The 16220-nt window shown below is 35.2% G+C and overlaps 1 protein-coding gene across 1 annotated transcript; it reads left to right on the forward strand.

Moving 5' to 3' along the window:
• The first annotated feature begins 2520 nt into the window (after positions 1 to 2520).
• Positions 2521 to 12013, forward strand: LOC149007649 (uncharacterized). The gene is made up of 9 exons (XM_089165079.1): positions 2521 to 2904; positions 6535 to 6611; positions 8084 to 8153; positions 8276 to 8380; positions 10248 to 10486; positions 10585 to 10794; positions 10877 to 10967; positions 11072 to 11175; positions 11269 to 12013. Exons 1-5 carry the CDS (start codon positions 2748 to 2750, stop codon positions 10316 to 10318), a joined length of 480 nt encoding a protein of 159 aa, XP_089021205.1. The 5' UTR covers positions 2521 to 2747; the 3' UTR covers positions 10319 to 10486; positions 10585 to 10794; positions 10877 to 10967; positions 11072 to 11175; positions 11269 to 12013.
• The last annotated feature ends 4207 nt before the right edge of the window (positions 12014 to 16220 follow it).

A 16220-nucleotide genomic window follows, 5' to 3' on the forward strand; every position in this document is an offset into this window, starting at 1 on the left:
CTGCATATCATCCCATCCCCCACTCACATAAGTATAATAAAACACATTTATGTTTTCTAATGGTAGATGTTCTATACGTAATTTGTTAAAGATGGACATGTGCGGATATCTTCTGCACCATAGAATGATCAACATCAAGAATTGAAATATCCAACTGGTTAAAGATAAGGGTAAACTTGTAAAAGTCATTTCCTGCTATTATTGTTTTTTCAAGTTTACATGTTGACTCCCTCGACTTATCTAATTCATTTGCATAACCTTGTTTCATGATTTGGGAAAAAACCTAGCCTTAATCCTAGGTAATACCTCTCCTTCCTCACTGGTGACGATGAACAACCAAAAATTCAAAGAGGCCCTCCACTATTTCCAACACCTACGCTCGGTCTTGGCTTCGCCCTTCTTCCTCCACCTCGTCATCACTCTCTCACGGCCATATCCAACACCATGAAGCTCTAAGGAGCCCACAACATCCCATCGTCTTATACCCTAGCAGTCTCCAAGGACTCATCCATTTGCTCCCTCCTTTTGTACTTCTCCAATCTCTCAAATTTTAATGTACCACTATTGTAGTTGGTTGAGCTCTTATTCACCTTCTAATCTCTTTCCCATCAATAGTATATGTAATTGCAAAACTAAGTCTCTCATAAATGAATAGAATGATGCATAGGAGTATGTTGAACCAAAGGATTTGGTAGACCAAGACGAGGGTGCAGGAGATGGAATAAACGGATGGGTTGCTAGAGACAAGGGCAGAACAACGCCTACGGCCAACTTTAGAACCAAAAATCATGTTTGTTTATGAGGAAAATGTTGGCCATGTTATGTGAATTAATGTATCTACGGAGTTTACATAAAAAATAAATAAATAAATAAATAAAAGAAATAAAAGAAATAAAAGAGTTTATATAAAAAATAAATAAATAAATAAATAAAAGAGATAAAAGAGTTTCTTGGAGGGGCGTAATATAACTAGAAAACTTTTTAAACTTAAAAAGTTTAAAAATGAAAATTCTTGACTGAGGAAGCCTTTTAAACTGCCCACACTTGCTTTTTGGCAAAATATCAAGTTACCCACAATTATTTTTCTGTTAACTTTAAAATTGGGATTACCCTTTTTTCCACTGTGTGAAAGGAAATATAAGTTTGTATTTTTACCAAACCTCACTTATTTTTTTTTTTTTAATTTACAAGAAAATTACATGGTTCACTCAATTCTCCTGAATTCGTTTTCCATGTCTCCCCCATTGCCAGCACCCATTAACGTTGAAAACCACCCACCATTGACTTCATAGTGCCTTTCATACTCAATCCAAGTTTCCTACCATAAACCCTAAATCCGCAATTTCTTTATTGTAGTAACCCAAAACCCTAATTTCTCAATATACTTGATGAAGCTTCAACAACTTTATATTGGGAACTATAATAGCTATGATGGCAGTATTCTGCTGAATATTGGTAACCTTTTCAATTTGGTTCAAGTAGATATGGCAAACTATGGTTTATTAGGTGAGATTCCACCAGAACTCATGAAGCTCCAAAACTTGGATATCTTGTTTCTTCAGGTTAATGGCTTCATTAGTAGACTTATGGACATCTCTCATCCCTGCATAAGAGACATGTTCTATATTTTAGGGTATGATTCTCAGTAGTAGCCGTTTTCCATAGTCTTTGCTTTCTCTCTCTTATTTTAACCTATTTTTTGTTATTGTTTTGGAAGTTTTTCCAGTTCACTTAATTATGTTAATAAAAAGAAGTAAACAATTTTATTTTATCCCTTATATATGTTAATAAAACAAATAAACAACTTTATCACGTTTCGAGTGATCTAATAAGTGAGTATAACATACTCTATGAGAAAGGCTAGGGATTGTTCTTTCTTTCATTTTACAGGTTTAAACCACAAAACCATGTAACACCTAGGAGAAGCTAAACTCTTTATGTAGGGATCAAATGGCATGTTTTAGTTTCACCATGTAATCAGGTCTTTATCTACTATCTCATGTTTTTTTATTGTGTAATGCGTGATTATTTCATGCAAAAGACCAAGTTGTGAAGACAAATTGAATTCTATATGCTGAACTGATTTCCAACCCTTGATAATTTTAGGAATTTTATTAAGTCTATTTATTTGTAGAAATGGACTATCAATTTCCCTCTGGATGGATAACAAATGTCCGTGAGTCATATCCAAAGGTTCATATAAAATTAAATAAAAAATATTATATTATTTAAATCTTACTTCAACCTTTACTGGTCGACATGCCTCCATCCAAAGGAAAATAAAAGAGAAAACACGTGTCCTCGTTTTTTCAGGGGTAATATGGATTTTTTTTCGCACCTAAGCGGATGCCCTTATAATCCAAAGATTCCAAAGTATGAAAATAAGGACAGTTTTGTAATTATGTCATTTCGATTAGAAAACTTTTTAGAGTTACAAAGTTAATCCCCTGATAAATAAACTTCAAATCAACCAACAGACTGTTTTTTCTTTCTTTTCCCAACATTTGTGAATCCAATTCTTAACCCAAAAAACACTTACCATCGGACCACTGATCGGATTTTAAACAAGGGAGGTTGAAAGAGAAGAAAAAGTTAAATGAAAAAATCCATGAATCAGATATAGGGTTATTTACCAAAAAAATAATAATAATAAAATTTTTTTTCTAGGGTTTCAGTGCTTTTATACGTCTTCTTTCGCTCCCTCCTTTTCGTCGCTCTCACGCTCTCACTCTCTCACTCCGATTTCTATGGTTGGATTTTGGAAGGTAGGAACCGTAGTTACTTTTGCATATTTAAATCGTTCCTTTTTATCTGGAAGCAAAGCAGAGTGTGAATCAGACGAACAATCTGATGGAATCCTATTTAGAAGCAAGACGACCAGGCGGGAGAGATCGACGTCTCCAGGTACTGCTTCTTCCTACTACTCATTCCCCCCCCCTCCTTTTTCTTTTGTTTTAGGGTTTATTTATTATGAGAATCAACCTACCACCTCTGGTCCTGGAGTTTCCACACTTGAAGAAAAAAACCTGGGGCGTATCGCTCAAATGATCGGCTCAGTACTGGATGTAACCTTTCCTCCGGGTAAGATGCCTAATATTTGCAATGCTTTGTAGTCAATGGTCAAGATGATGTCGGCCAGCAAATTTATGTGACTTGTGAGGTACAACAATTATTAGGAAATAATCGAAGCCAAGTTTTAAAGTATAGGTATGGCGTATTGTATCGGTCAAATGATTTTAAGAGACGTATCATCCTGTATCAAGTATTGTATCGCTCTGATTAATGTATATTAGTGTAACCAATGTCGTATGTATCGGTATGTATCGGTATGTATCGGTATGTATCGGATATGTATCGTATCGGTGGGGTCAAATATGGATACGTATCGACAAGATACCACATGCTATCATGAGATACTTTAAACCTTGGCTGTAGCCATGAATGCTACAGATGGCCTGATGAGGGGAATGAAAGTGATTTACACGAGAGCTCTTCTAAGTGTTCTAGTTGGTGGAGCAACTCTGGATGAATTTTCAATGCTCTGGGAGAACTTGATAATTTAGGTCCTGTAGTACCGTATCACTTTTTAATTGCAAATATTCTGTTAATTGATGTCTTTGTTTGTATAATTGCAATAAATAATTAGGATAGTTTTCAATGCGGTTGATAATGGTGGGTAATAAAAGGAGATGCTATTTTCTTTGGAACCCATTTATGAGGAAATTCCACCTCAAGCTACTCTTCTTTCTCTATGTGAGAATTTAATGTATGGTGCACACAAAAAGAGCCCAAACTGTATTCGCAAGCTATGTTGTTGCCTTGGGAAGCTGCTTTTGCTGCCAAGAACAACTCTAATTTGGATGATAAAAATGTTGTATTGTTGGGGGCAATGATAGCAATTTCTTTTAGGCATATGTTAACATTTTGTAGACCAAGAGGTGGGGCATGGACCATCTGAGGAAAATTATATGTCATTACTTTATAGTGTAATCTTAAATTAGTTGAGTTGGTCCCTCATCCAATAGTGACAAGGTGTAACTTTCCTCCTTTAGAAGAAGACGAAGATGTTCCTCGTATATAGATGGCTCTAGTGAATATTCTATTGAAGTCTGTTTATTTGGTGGAGTGTCTTGGAGAGTTCTTAATGTCTATTAAAATGGGGGTGGTTGATGGTTTGGAAGTCCGTGTAATTGAAAAGTGCAAGATATTTAAGTTAGTTCTACAAGGTCGATGTTGGATTAAGGTGGAGGACTTGGTGATCAAATGTTATTTATTGGTAAAATTAAAGTATTGGTTTCTCTCTTTCAGCAGTTGATTGCTTCTATTAGAGAAACCACATATATTTTGGGGATGAATATTCCTCCCCACTGTTTTTGGAATATTATATGGATGGAAGGCTTGCTATGACTTGGGTGTCTTCAACTTGGAGAGTGGTACAGTCGGACAATCCTTTTTTTTTTGGTTAAATAATTGTGATTGTTCAGCGCTGTTATTGCTCATTTGGTTCAAAGCAGTTTCTTGGTAGAGAAGGAAAGGGGTTTGGGAATGGCAGTTGTTGACCAGGGGTGTTGGATTTGTATCTCAAAGCTTGTCTCGTGATTAACATCATGGAGTATAGTGTAAATTTTCTGTTTCTATTAATACCCTTTATGCTAAGATGTTAATAAATCTAATGGGTAATGCTGATGAAGAGAGTTCAGATTCTTATGGGCTATGGATTAATAGATATTTCTTAAATGAGAATACCTTGGTTGAGATGATGATTTAGTATTACTATGCCGCTGGTAGAAGTTCCGTAGTTTCTTATTAATTAATCAGGGCTTTTTAGGTAAAATTTTTCATTCTCATTTTTATGCGTATTTGATATTAATTCTGAAATTTATTTTCATTTAAAAGAATGGGAAAGAACCACAAGTCTATTTATGGATTATGGACAAAAGTTCATTTTGATAATTTATGTGTGACCTCTAATGGACATATACCCTAAGCTAAGGTAATTAAGTAACTTTCCTTTTTCTTTTTGAGTGAAGCATAGTTGAAGCAAGTCCCCCTTAAATTCATTTTCCCCTTCACCCAATGCTCTCACATCCCAAAGCCCCCCATTTTTATATTTGTCATTGCCCATTTAATTCTTCTCTACCAAGTCTTTAGAGTGAAAACCGAACTTGAATCCTTCCTAAAGCACAGAACTGTGATAGTCTTGTAAAAGAAATGCTCATTGATTGTTGCTTCTTTCTGTTTCTCTGGAGACTGAATCCAATTAGAGGAGCAGGAAGTTGATCTTGATTCTAGCTTCTCATCTTCCTCTCTTCACTTCCAATTCTCTCACATCCAAAAACACCCCACTTTTATTTTCTCCATTGTCCTGTTAGCTTTTCTCTGCAACTCTTCTGCGAAAACCAGACGTCATTCTTTCCCAACTCAGAATTGTGATAACTGATAAGAGCGTAGAAGAAATGCTCAGATGGTTACTGGTTTCCATACATTTGGAGACTGAAATCTAAATCAGATGACATCCAAGCTGATTTGACCCTGGCTTCTCATCTCTAATATTGGTGGCTCGATTCTACATTTTCAAAAAACAAAGGAGTTCTTCTACAAAACTAGGGTTTGGGTTCTGATACTGTTAGCCATTTGGAATTTATGAAGAAGCTCTTGTTCATGTACAACCCTGTTAACGTTTTGGGTTACCTGGGAAGGATAAATGAATGGTGAATCTCTTCACCTATATAACATATTCAATTATTAAACTTATTTTTCATTCCACAATCAAGTTTTGGACAATACTTACTAAGACACTTTTCAAATTTTGGTACAAAATGACTTTCAGTGTCAGTTTCTTTTAAATGGACAAAAATGAGAATGAAGATCGATATAAAAAAAGAGCCTAAATCCTGGGCATCCTAGCCTGTAATTCTCTGTTTATTTTTGACCTAATCTAATTTTCCATCTTAAGAGATGTGGTCCATTTGGAGCTCATTGTTCAGCATTATTACTTCTCTAAATTGTGTAATTTTGATAATCAAACAGTACAAGTCTTTTCCATTAGCGTGCTATCAATTTTTTAGTTTCATCTTGGTAAAAACTTATGAAGAATTTACTAAGACTGCATTTTCTCTCTCCATTGTGTGAAATGGGCTTCTTAGTTTTGCGTGAACTGTGCTTCATATCATGGGGAAGGGATATGTTAAATGTTCATTCATAAACATATAAGTTTTAGAGCAAACTTAAAAAATGATATTAATAAACAATTCCACCTCATCCTCTTTTTTTTTCTTCTTTTTTTCAAGGATTAGTTTGATACAAGTGTTTTCATTTTACTCTGTCTTTGGGTGGTTTTCTTGATAGCAAGCTTTGGTTCCTCTCATTTTTTGTTTCTCTGTGAGTTGGTTTCACTTTGGGGTTTTTCTTGTGGATCTAGTAAACCACGAAGAAATTGAACCATAAGAATGCCACCAAGTGGAAGACATTCAAGCTTGAGTTCTGTTGTGATCCATTCATTTAATGTAGTTAACACTCATTTTATTACTGCAGAAAACAATCAAGCTCATTCTAATTGGTGCTCAAGAATGAGTTCATTTGGAGTGGGTAGTCTCGGCAAATTTGTTATGGTAAGTTCCTTTGTATTCTTAAATTTTCTCAATATGATTGTTTATGATTTTTTTATGATAGTTGTATATCAAGCCATACATATTCATGAAGATATTATGCTCTCTTGTATTATAAAAAGGTTTAGATTAGTCCCATCATATGTGTACCATATAAAAAACTCCTTCATATAAATAAAGGGTATAATAAACGATATTATACACCTAGGTGGTTTTGATGATTCTCAAAATGTAATCCTCAAGAATCACGATCTCATTAAGAAGATTGTTTGGTTTCGACAAATCAGATTCATTCTTCCTTGTCACTATCATCGATCTCCTGAACCTCCACATCCTCCTCCTCACCTCCTCTTCATCAATTTCCCCATTTCTCCATTCTTGGTTTAAAAGCAATGAGTGGTCGAGATTGAACACGTTTTGACCATCCAACGGTCACAGGACCGTCCTGCGCATTAAATGCGGACTGAAGCAAAATCAATCTGAAGGAGGTTATTGGAGACGTGGTCGCTCACATGGAGGAAGGTGTGGAGCATATGGAGGGACTTGAGGATGTCGATCCAGAGAGGACTGTGACACCAGAGGTAATGCATTATGCTTTGGATCAGCATTAGCAAGCATTAGGTAGGACATTAGAGGATTCATATAGGCTATATTGAAAGGGGGGGGGGTTCATACATTCTATTGATACGGACGATATTCTGTTGATATTGTAGGATGATACTGGTTTTGATGACAATACAATAGACCCAAAAAGAAAGAAAGACAATACAGTAGGCCAAAACATACAATAACTCATTTTTTTCCTCTTCTTTTTTGGGGTAAACTACAATAACTCACTTTGATCAACCCAAAAGATGATCTTGGGTATTGATTTGCCACTTCCTATAGTTGGGGGTTGGGGATAAATTATAAGGTTTGAAGGTCATTTTCATATTTATCTACATTCTTTAACCTACCGCTAAGAGTCTATCAATTTTGATAGTATTAATATTTAATAACTGATAACTAAGAATCATTTTCTTCTTTTGTTAGAGAAATGAAGAATCATTTTTTTTGGGTAGAAAAGTGAAGAATCATTAATAGATATAATAGTCTTGAGGAGAGAGACATTTATTTCTGGTTTGCTCGTTACATGGTTAACTATTTGTGTACTGGTAGGACAACTATAAATTTATTTCCTGATTAATCAATAAGGGTAGTAATGTAATTCATTATAAAATGTAAATAAGTAATATAAAACCCTTTCTAGTTTTCTCTTTCTTTTTTCCTCTTTCCTTACACCTCACACCATAAAGGGACTTCCTTCTTCAAGGAAGAATGCTAAACTCACTAGTTCCTTTAGCTCTACTAGCAGTAAATCTATTTGCAGAGACAGAAACTTAAGAGCTAATTAAACATATCTTCTAAATTTGATTGTCTAACCAGGAGTTTTTTCAAGTTAATTCTTATTTGATTTTGAATTATGATTCCTGTAGAAAGTGATGAAGATGACACTATATCACCAAGGAAGAATGCTACTCACCAGTTCCTCTAGCTTTACTAGCGGTAAATTTATTTGCAGAGACAGAAACTCAAGAGCTAATTAAACATATCTTCTAAATTTGATTGTCTAGCCAGGATTTTTTTCAAGTTAATTCTTATTTGATTTTGAATTCTGATTCCGGTAGAAAGTGATGACGATGACACTCCACCACCATGGAAGAATGCTAAAATCACCAGTTCCTCATACTTTGATAAGGGTAAATCTATTTGCAGTGGCAGCAACTCAAGGGGTAGATATATCTTCTGAATTTGATTGTTTAACTTGCTAGGACTTAAGTTATTCTGATTTACTTGCATTTAATGGAATCATATATGATCTGCAAACACTGGCAAGAAGGTCATCAATCTAAAGAAGTCCTATCCCACATATTTTATATTAGGGAGAAGACCAGTAACCATAGCCGAGAAAGAAAAAGTTTATGGACTGGCTAAAAGATTCCCAGCAAGCAACCCCAGTTTCATTGTTGCCATGTTGCCAACCCATGTTTGCAAAAGCAGCTTCTTGGTAATTCCTGCCATTTCCTTCATTAATTGGATGATTTTGGCTTCTCATTCTCTCTCTTAACCTCTTTTAATGGCTTCTTCTTCTCTCTCATAACCACTCCACTTCTTCTCTCTCCTCCTTAACTCCTCTTCTCTATTCTCTCAACTCACCTCACGCATATACCACTTTTGCTAAAGGCTGTGCCTAGTTGGTTTCTAGAGCAAAGAAAAATGGAAAAGAAAAACTGAATCATATGAACAAGGAAAAAATAATTAAGAATCCATCTAAATGCGGACACTGATATGCGCAATTGTCCAGATGAATATATCAATAGTCATGAAGTAATTGTGTTATTTAGACGGTGCTTTGTCTTTGTAACTGAACCACACCATCTCTGTTTCGGTTCAACTGATGTTTCCTGTCATGGCTACTTTGTCAAAAGAAAAATGATAATTTCCATTCTTAGTCAGTCTACCTATTTGCATTTCAACTTGCTAGTTGGCAAGACAATAAAATTGTCTTAGATATTTGGCTTTTTTTTTTTTTGTAAAGTTAGCCAAAAATGTTCTGCGTTTGTAAAATAATTGCTTTGTAGAGTCTCCATAGTTTTTACCATTTCATTATTTGTCCTAGAGTGATAAAGATCACACATCATGTACTTCATTGTTCTATTTATCTTAATATCTTTTGGTTTTAAGCTTGATCTCCTTAACTTCCAACTTGTTAAGAGAATCATACTTTGTTTCATTTACCAAAACAAACTACAAACAAACACATTTTTGGCGACACTTCTTTTTGTAAGCGTCGCCATATATGCCTTTTTGCCGATGGTTTTTCCATAACCGTTGCCGAATATAATATTCCCCGACGGTTGTGCTTAAACCGTCGGAAAATAAAGAATGTTCAGCGATGGTTCACACCAAACCGTCGCCAAATAACTATTATTAAAAGAAGCTATTTTTGGCGACACCCATGTTTGTAACCATCGTCATATAGTCATTTTCCTCAACGGGTTACAAAAAATCATTGCCAAATAATGTTTTCGGCGATGGTTTATAATAAAGCGTTATAAACACTTGGTGCATCGATTATAATATTTTCGGCGACGGTTTGTGGGCCACCGTCGCCAAATAAAGTATGTTCGGCGACGCTTTATTGAAGACTGTCGCCAAATATAAAATTTCCGGCGATGGCTGTCAAGAAGCCGTTGCCAAATACAATATTTTCGGCGACTCTATTGGAAATTGTCGCCGAATAACATTTTCAGCGACAGTTCTTAGCAAACTGTCGCCAAATACAATATTTTCGGCGACTCTTTATTTAGAAGCGTCGCCGAATATCCAATAGAATACCCCAGCGCTCCCAATCTTTTCATTCTCCCGCTTTCATTTCCCGATCGCTCTCTCTTTGTGTGCCTCTCACTCACGCTCTCTGCCTTCAGCTCTCTATAAACAAACAATAAGCTACAAAGGTTGAAAAATGAGTCAAGAGCAAAGTGACTTTAGCGGTCCAGGTTTGTCAATTATATCATTACTATTTAAATTTCATATCAAACATGTATATATGTGTTTTAATCATATATTAATTCCTTTCTTGTGTTTTAACTTTTACAGTTGTTAAAGGTAAACGCCGAAGGGGAAGAACATTGGCTCCTGACATTCTAAATATGTCAGATGGGGAGTAAATCCATCTTGATGTTAATCCATTTGGCCAAGCTTGCAGTGAACTTACAAAGAAGTTATCTACATGGATTAGTCTAATATCTAGAAATACTTCTTTGTTACCTCTCATATACCCCAGTTGGCGGTTAGTACCAGAACCATACAAAGAAGATGCATATGCTAGAGTAAAGGTATTCTTTTTATAGAAAACTATTATTTTGTATGGGTTATGTGCATAATAATATACTTATCCTAATTAGCTTTTTGTATTGATGCCATATTATTGCAGCAAAAATTTGATATAGATAATCTAGTAAGAGTTGGATTCTTGAAAAGCTCTGTAGTCGTTGGAGAGATTACAAGTCACAATTGATAACCGACTATTATACTTGTTATGAAATAGATTCAAAGCGTTGGACAAACATTGATTTACAACTTATGCCTAAGGAAGATTGGGAAATAAATAATGTTCAAGATGTGGGGTGATGAAAAACATCAAGTAAGAATTCTATTTTTCATTGTATTGAATGTTAATTTTAGAAGTTCTTTACTTGTTTTAATCTCATAAAATTTAAATATAGGAAATCTACTTGAAGAATTCTAATAACAAGTTAGCAAATTATGCGTCATACGATGGGGAATACAACTTTTGCAGTGATACGTGAAAGGAAGGTATGTGTATATGTTTTAAATTTATAGTTGTTTAATATTAATCATTTATTTTTCATAAATTCATATTTATTTATATTTGACTTATATTTTTTTATTAAAAAAAGAGCATCCAGAACGTTTATCTCCTACTCGCATTGACATGCTTGACATCACACATAAGTCAAAGAAAACCGGAAGATATGTTGATCTCGCATCGGAGAAGCTTATGGTTTGCATTTTAACTTATGTATCCAATAGTGGTGATAAAATCTTTCTCTTAAAACTCCCATCACTCATTGTTATTGTTTTATATAACTTGCAGGAGAAAGTTCAAGATGAATTGAGTCAGCAAAGTGAAGAAAACCAACAAAGCATTGAGGTGCGGAAAGAAATCTTTGAAATTGCTGCTAAGAAGTTGCTAAATCCTATACTCGCGGAAAAGCGCGATTGTGGGGTGCTGGAGTAACTGCTAAAAAATTGTGGGGCAAAGAGGTTATGCGTGAGGAACGTAATGCATCTCAATTTGAAGACTTAAGATCGGAAAATAAGAATTTGAAAGATATTGTGTCGAAACTAGGAGAGGAGATATCTCAATGGAAGCACAAAGTAGCAGAGCAAGGAGAAACCATAAACACAATACAATCTGAGCTACGAGTAATGGGACATTATTTCAGGTCAATACAGTCCACACAATCTACACAGTCTACACAACCTCCAGATTCTATTGAGCCATAGGTATATTATCGATTTAAACCATAAACACTATAAAACAATTTTTTCATCACAATTTCTTGATGGTTGTCTTAAATTATAATTGTCATTTTTAATATCTTCAATCTGTAATGAATCTTAATTTATGGATTTCATGGATTCTATGATGGATGATATTTTTGAATTACAGCTGTTTACATTTCTTTTCACCCCAAACCCCTAACCCCTAAACATTTCTACTGAAACTTTTGAATTATCTGTTTTCTGTTCTGTAGTTTAAAATGATTGTTCTTAATGCTTCATATGATCACTGCATAAGTCCATATTGAACACACTGTTCATCAGGTCCTTGACTCCTAATCCACCTCATTGTCGTCCAATACCAATATGCTTTGAATTGTTTGCAGCCAAACGTACAGACAAAACCCTCAAAAAGAAGGCTCCTAATCTGAACAATTTTGGGGTTTGCTCGGAGGTAAATCTGAGTACTCTAGCCAGAAGATTGCAAGAGATGCTGAAAGTGATCCTCATTTATTCTCTTGCAGTTTCTCGATAGGTATAAGGAGTTTATGTTACTTTCCTTTTCTATCCAGTGCTTTTACTATATCTTATGTTCCTTGTATGACTGATATACTTTATGTTATCTGAAACACAGTGTGCCAAACTGCTCCTTGGGCTGCAGGTGTCTTGAAGGTGCGTATTTTTCAGTTCTTTTCACCCATTTTGCTAAGCAAATATGAGAAATTAGAATTTTGCTTTCTGTTCAACAGATCAGAGTGGGTTGACACTCTTTGCCTATAAACTTATTTGTCAAGAATAAAATATTTCCTGTTATATTATTGACCGGTTCATGCATGGTAGAAAGGATATGGATATTAAGAAAAGCAAAATTTTAGAAGAATATTATCAAATGAACTTGAAAGATAGTAAAATTAAGCTGATTAGGGAACTAGGAACAGAGTAAGTTTAATTGTCATCAGTTTTGATGAATCACTAGAACAATGTAAACTTCCATTAAAAGATATTTTGTGGCATGCTGGCACTATGTGGCTTTTTTTGGTTCTTAGGTTTTAATCAATTTTGTCTTGGGATCAATTAAATTCAGTTGCATTTTGTGGTGGTTGAGTCATTGGGTTTCTATAAAGATTAAAATTTGTACTCTGTTATTAGCAACATTTCACTCATGATGACAGGATGCTTTGATGACAGAAAGACATTGTGTACCCTCCTCACACAGCAACAGCATGCTCTGTCTCTCATACCCTCCTCAACACTCCTTTTCACTGCCCTCCCGCTTTGTTTCCTAGCCAGTTCGTCAAAGGTTCACCTTTGTCAAGGCCATACTTGCATTGCTATAGCTCTTCTTCTTCTGCCCTAGATAATTCAGTTGACAGCACTGGACCTCTCGATTCTCACCCCTGGCCTGAGTGGACCACCTTCCTTGGTCGGTTGAAGAGTAAAGGATATTTCGATGAGGTGGTGGTCTCTTCTCCTGCCAGGGACGGTGAAGGCGAGGGTGGCAACATTGCTTCTGCTAATTTGGGTGGGGATTCTCCTATTGCGGGTACCTACTCCAAAGACTTGAATATCTTGAAGAACGCTTGTCTCAGCATTGCGGGTGAGCGGTTCGACATTTCAAGTATGGTTTTACTATTTTATGTTTTTCCGAACTAATTCCATCCTCTACTTGACTAGGGAATATATGTAGTGCTTTTCCTGTTTAAGCTGTCAACTTGAGTATTTACTTGGTTCTGTGGCTCTCTTATTTACTTTACTTGAACGTGTAACTTTAAGCAAAAAATCCAGATGATCTTTCCATTGGGTTTGCTTCAACTGTTTTGTAGTTTCTTATGATCCTCGTGTACTTAGCCAGTTAATCCTTCTACATTACAAGACGACAATGAAATGTATAAACAACAATAGGTAAGGAACATGAACCTACACTATTTTCCAATATTTGGTTTGATGAGTATTCCAAGCTCAGGAAACATATGGATGGGAACAAATACTGTCAAAGATATTAAGAAGAATAATAGGTGGGTGGGGGAAATTATGAGGATTCAATTAGTTGATTATGATAGACTTAAAAAGAAAAGGAGTTGGAACTCAATTTGATACTAGAATAAAGGGGCTAAATGAGTTACATAGATACCAGGTCTTGGGCCTTAGTTCTTTGCTTTTTCCAGGTCAAACATCCATAAAAAAAAGAGAGTTTCCTTACATTACTCAGATTAGATAACAGTTCTTACTATCGTTTTTAAATTCTGCTATTGATTGTAAATTCTGAGTAGAGATCTTTTCTCTTGCGTTATTACTTCGTACTGTAATTTTTAAACTTGTTCCTGAGGTTCTATACAGTTACTATGTTCTTTGTATCTCCAGACATGTTTGGGCTCATATACCTGCTGCGTTTCACGACTTCTCAGAGACTTGAATAAATTTTCCAGCACTTGGACAGTTCCAGCACTTGGACAGTTTGCTACAAATAGGCACAATAAATATATAACGAGTCATACTCAGAAAAAGAGCATGAATGGCTGAGATTTCTGAAAAGTATGTATGTGTTATTAGTTATTGAACCCTCAATGCTTTCTGTAACAGATCATTGTTTAATGAGGACATTCAAACTGTTGTTGAGCGTGCTGGGTGTCCTGTGTTTCGGAAAGCCGTCAATTCAGCAAAAAGATTGAGAGCATCTGTAAGGCTTGATGAAGGAGATGTACGTTCTTTCCTTTTCTCTGTTTGAAATTGTCGGTTACAAATTTCTGGCATATCTAGTTCAATATTGGGGAATATTCGTTAATTTCTTCCATCATAGGCCTCTTTATTTATAATAGTTTTAAACACATAGAAAATCCCTTTACTGCCTCTGATTAGTGGTGGCAGGCTAACATTAATTAGCCCTAAAACACTCAAGAATCCAAGGACCAAGAGGCCCTTGTGATCAGGTTATTACTGCAAAACCGTTGCGGATTTTACTAGCTTCAAATAGGAAAGTTGCTCAAGCCTACACAATAAAATTCTCATCTAGTTTTACCATAGTATTAGTTCATTTGGTAGCTTATGGTGCCTATAAAAGATATGAAGGGGTCCACATGTCTTCAATAGAATTATTTTCAGAGTAATTAGCTTCATTTATTGTGAAATATGATGCAATTACATTTGGTTAGAAAGCTGGTTCCAGAACCATGAACAAGAGCATCTATAACCCAGAATTTGTACATTATTGGTGTCTCATTTGCATTTAATCATTATAGGTTCTTATACTGGTTCTTCTGCCCACAAGTCCAAACTAAGTCTTTTTCCCCCATCTGGTATATCCATTAGTACAGTACTTAAGGTTGTGTATCATGCTACAACTTGATTAGCTTTGACCTGGAGGAAAGACACGTCTCTTTAATAGGAGTAGGATTTCAAACACAAACCCATATATGTGGAATAGAGCTGAATCAGAAGTATAAAGCATGACACTGTTTTTCCCCTTGCATATGTTTTCATGTAAATGGAGCGGTTATGTTTTTTGTGAACACACATTTTTGTATTGCAGTGCTCTATGTTTTTTTGTGGTCAAAGCATTGCCCTATGTTTAGGTATGAGAAACATGTCAGGATATGCTTCTCAGAAAGCCAATGCTGATGTAGGGAGAGAATAAAAGGCTGCCTTAGGATATGGATTGATCTGCAGTAAGAGTGATGAGCTTAACTTATGAATATGGATTTGCCTAGATGCATATTAACACATGTAGTGATCATGATTCTATACGGAATCATCTGATTTTTCCTTGTGTGTTTCAGGTATGGAAAATGAATCCAATTTGCTTATCTAGAAACTTGAGTTGATGTAGAAGTGAATGAGAAAGCTGATTTGTCAAGCATCCAAGTTTGTGGAAGCACTTAGCACTGGCATCAGCCTTTACAGGAATATGTTGATATAACAAGAAACATCAGTCATTTTCAAAGCAAGTTTTGTAAAAATACAATATTTTTCTTTCCTCCCTTTGTTGTAGTAATATGTTATATATCCTTGTTCATTTGGAATTGCTGGTGTTTCATGTACTTTATAGGTCAATTTTAACAACTTTTCATTGTATTATATAATGATTGATTGTTATATTATATATATATATATATATATATATATATATATATATATATATATATTATTTTGAAATAGTGCATACATATTAGGATTTTGATAATTCTAAATGTTATTTCACTTTAGGTGTATGTTTTTTTGGATTAGGATGATGACTTTTATCACAAAAAGAAGTGCGACGGTTATATTTTGTACCGTCGCTAAAAATGCGACAAAATACCTAATAAAATATTTGTTTTCGGTGACGGTTTTACGAGCAACTGTCTGCCAAAAACATGATTTTCTGTGACGGTTTCTACAGCCAGAGGGTATGAAAAATGTGATTTTTGGCATAGGTTTACAGAAAATCTGAAGCAAAAAAATTTCGATTTTGGGCAACGGTTTCTCGCCAACCGTCGCTGAAAATCATGTTTTTGGCGACGGTTCTATATAAACCATTGCCAAAAATATTTTTCTGGTCGCACCTAA

This window comes from Hakea prostrata, chromosome 8 (assembly GCF_041222555.1).
Source record: "Hakea prostrata isolate BN-2017 chromosome 8, UWA_Hpros_2, whole genome shotgun sequence".
Classification (NCBI taxonomy): Eukaryota; Viridiplantae; Streptophyta; class Magnoliopsida; order Proteales; family Proteaceae; genus Hakea; species Hakea prostrata.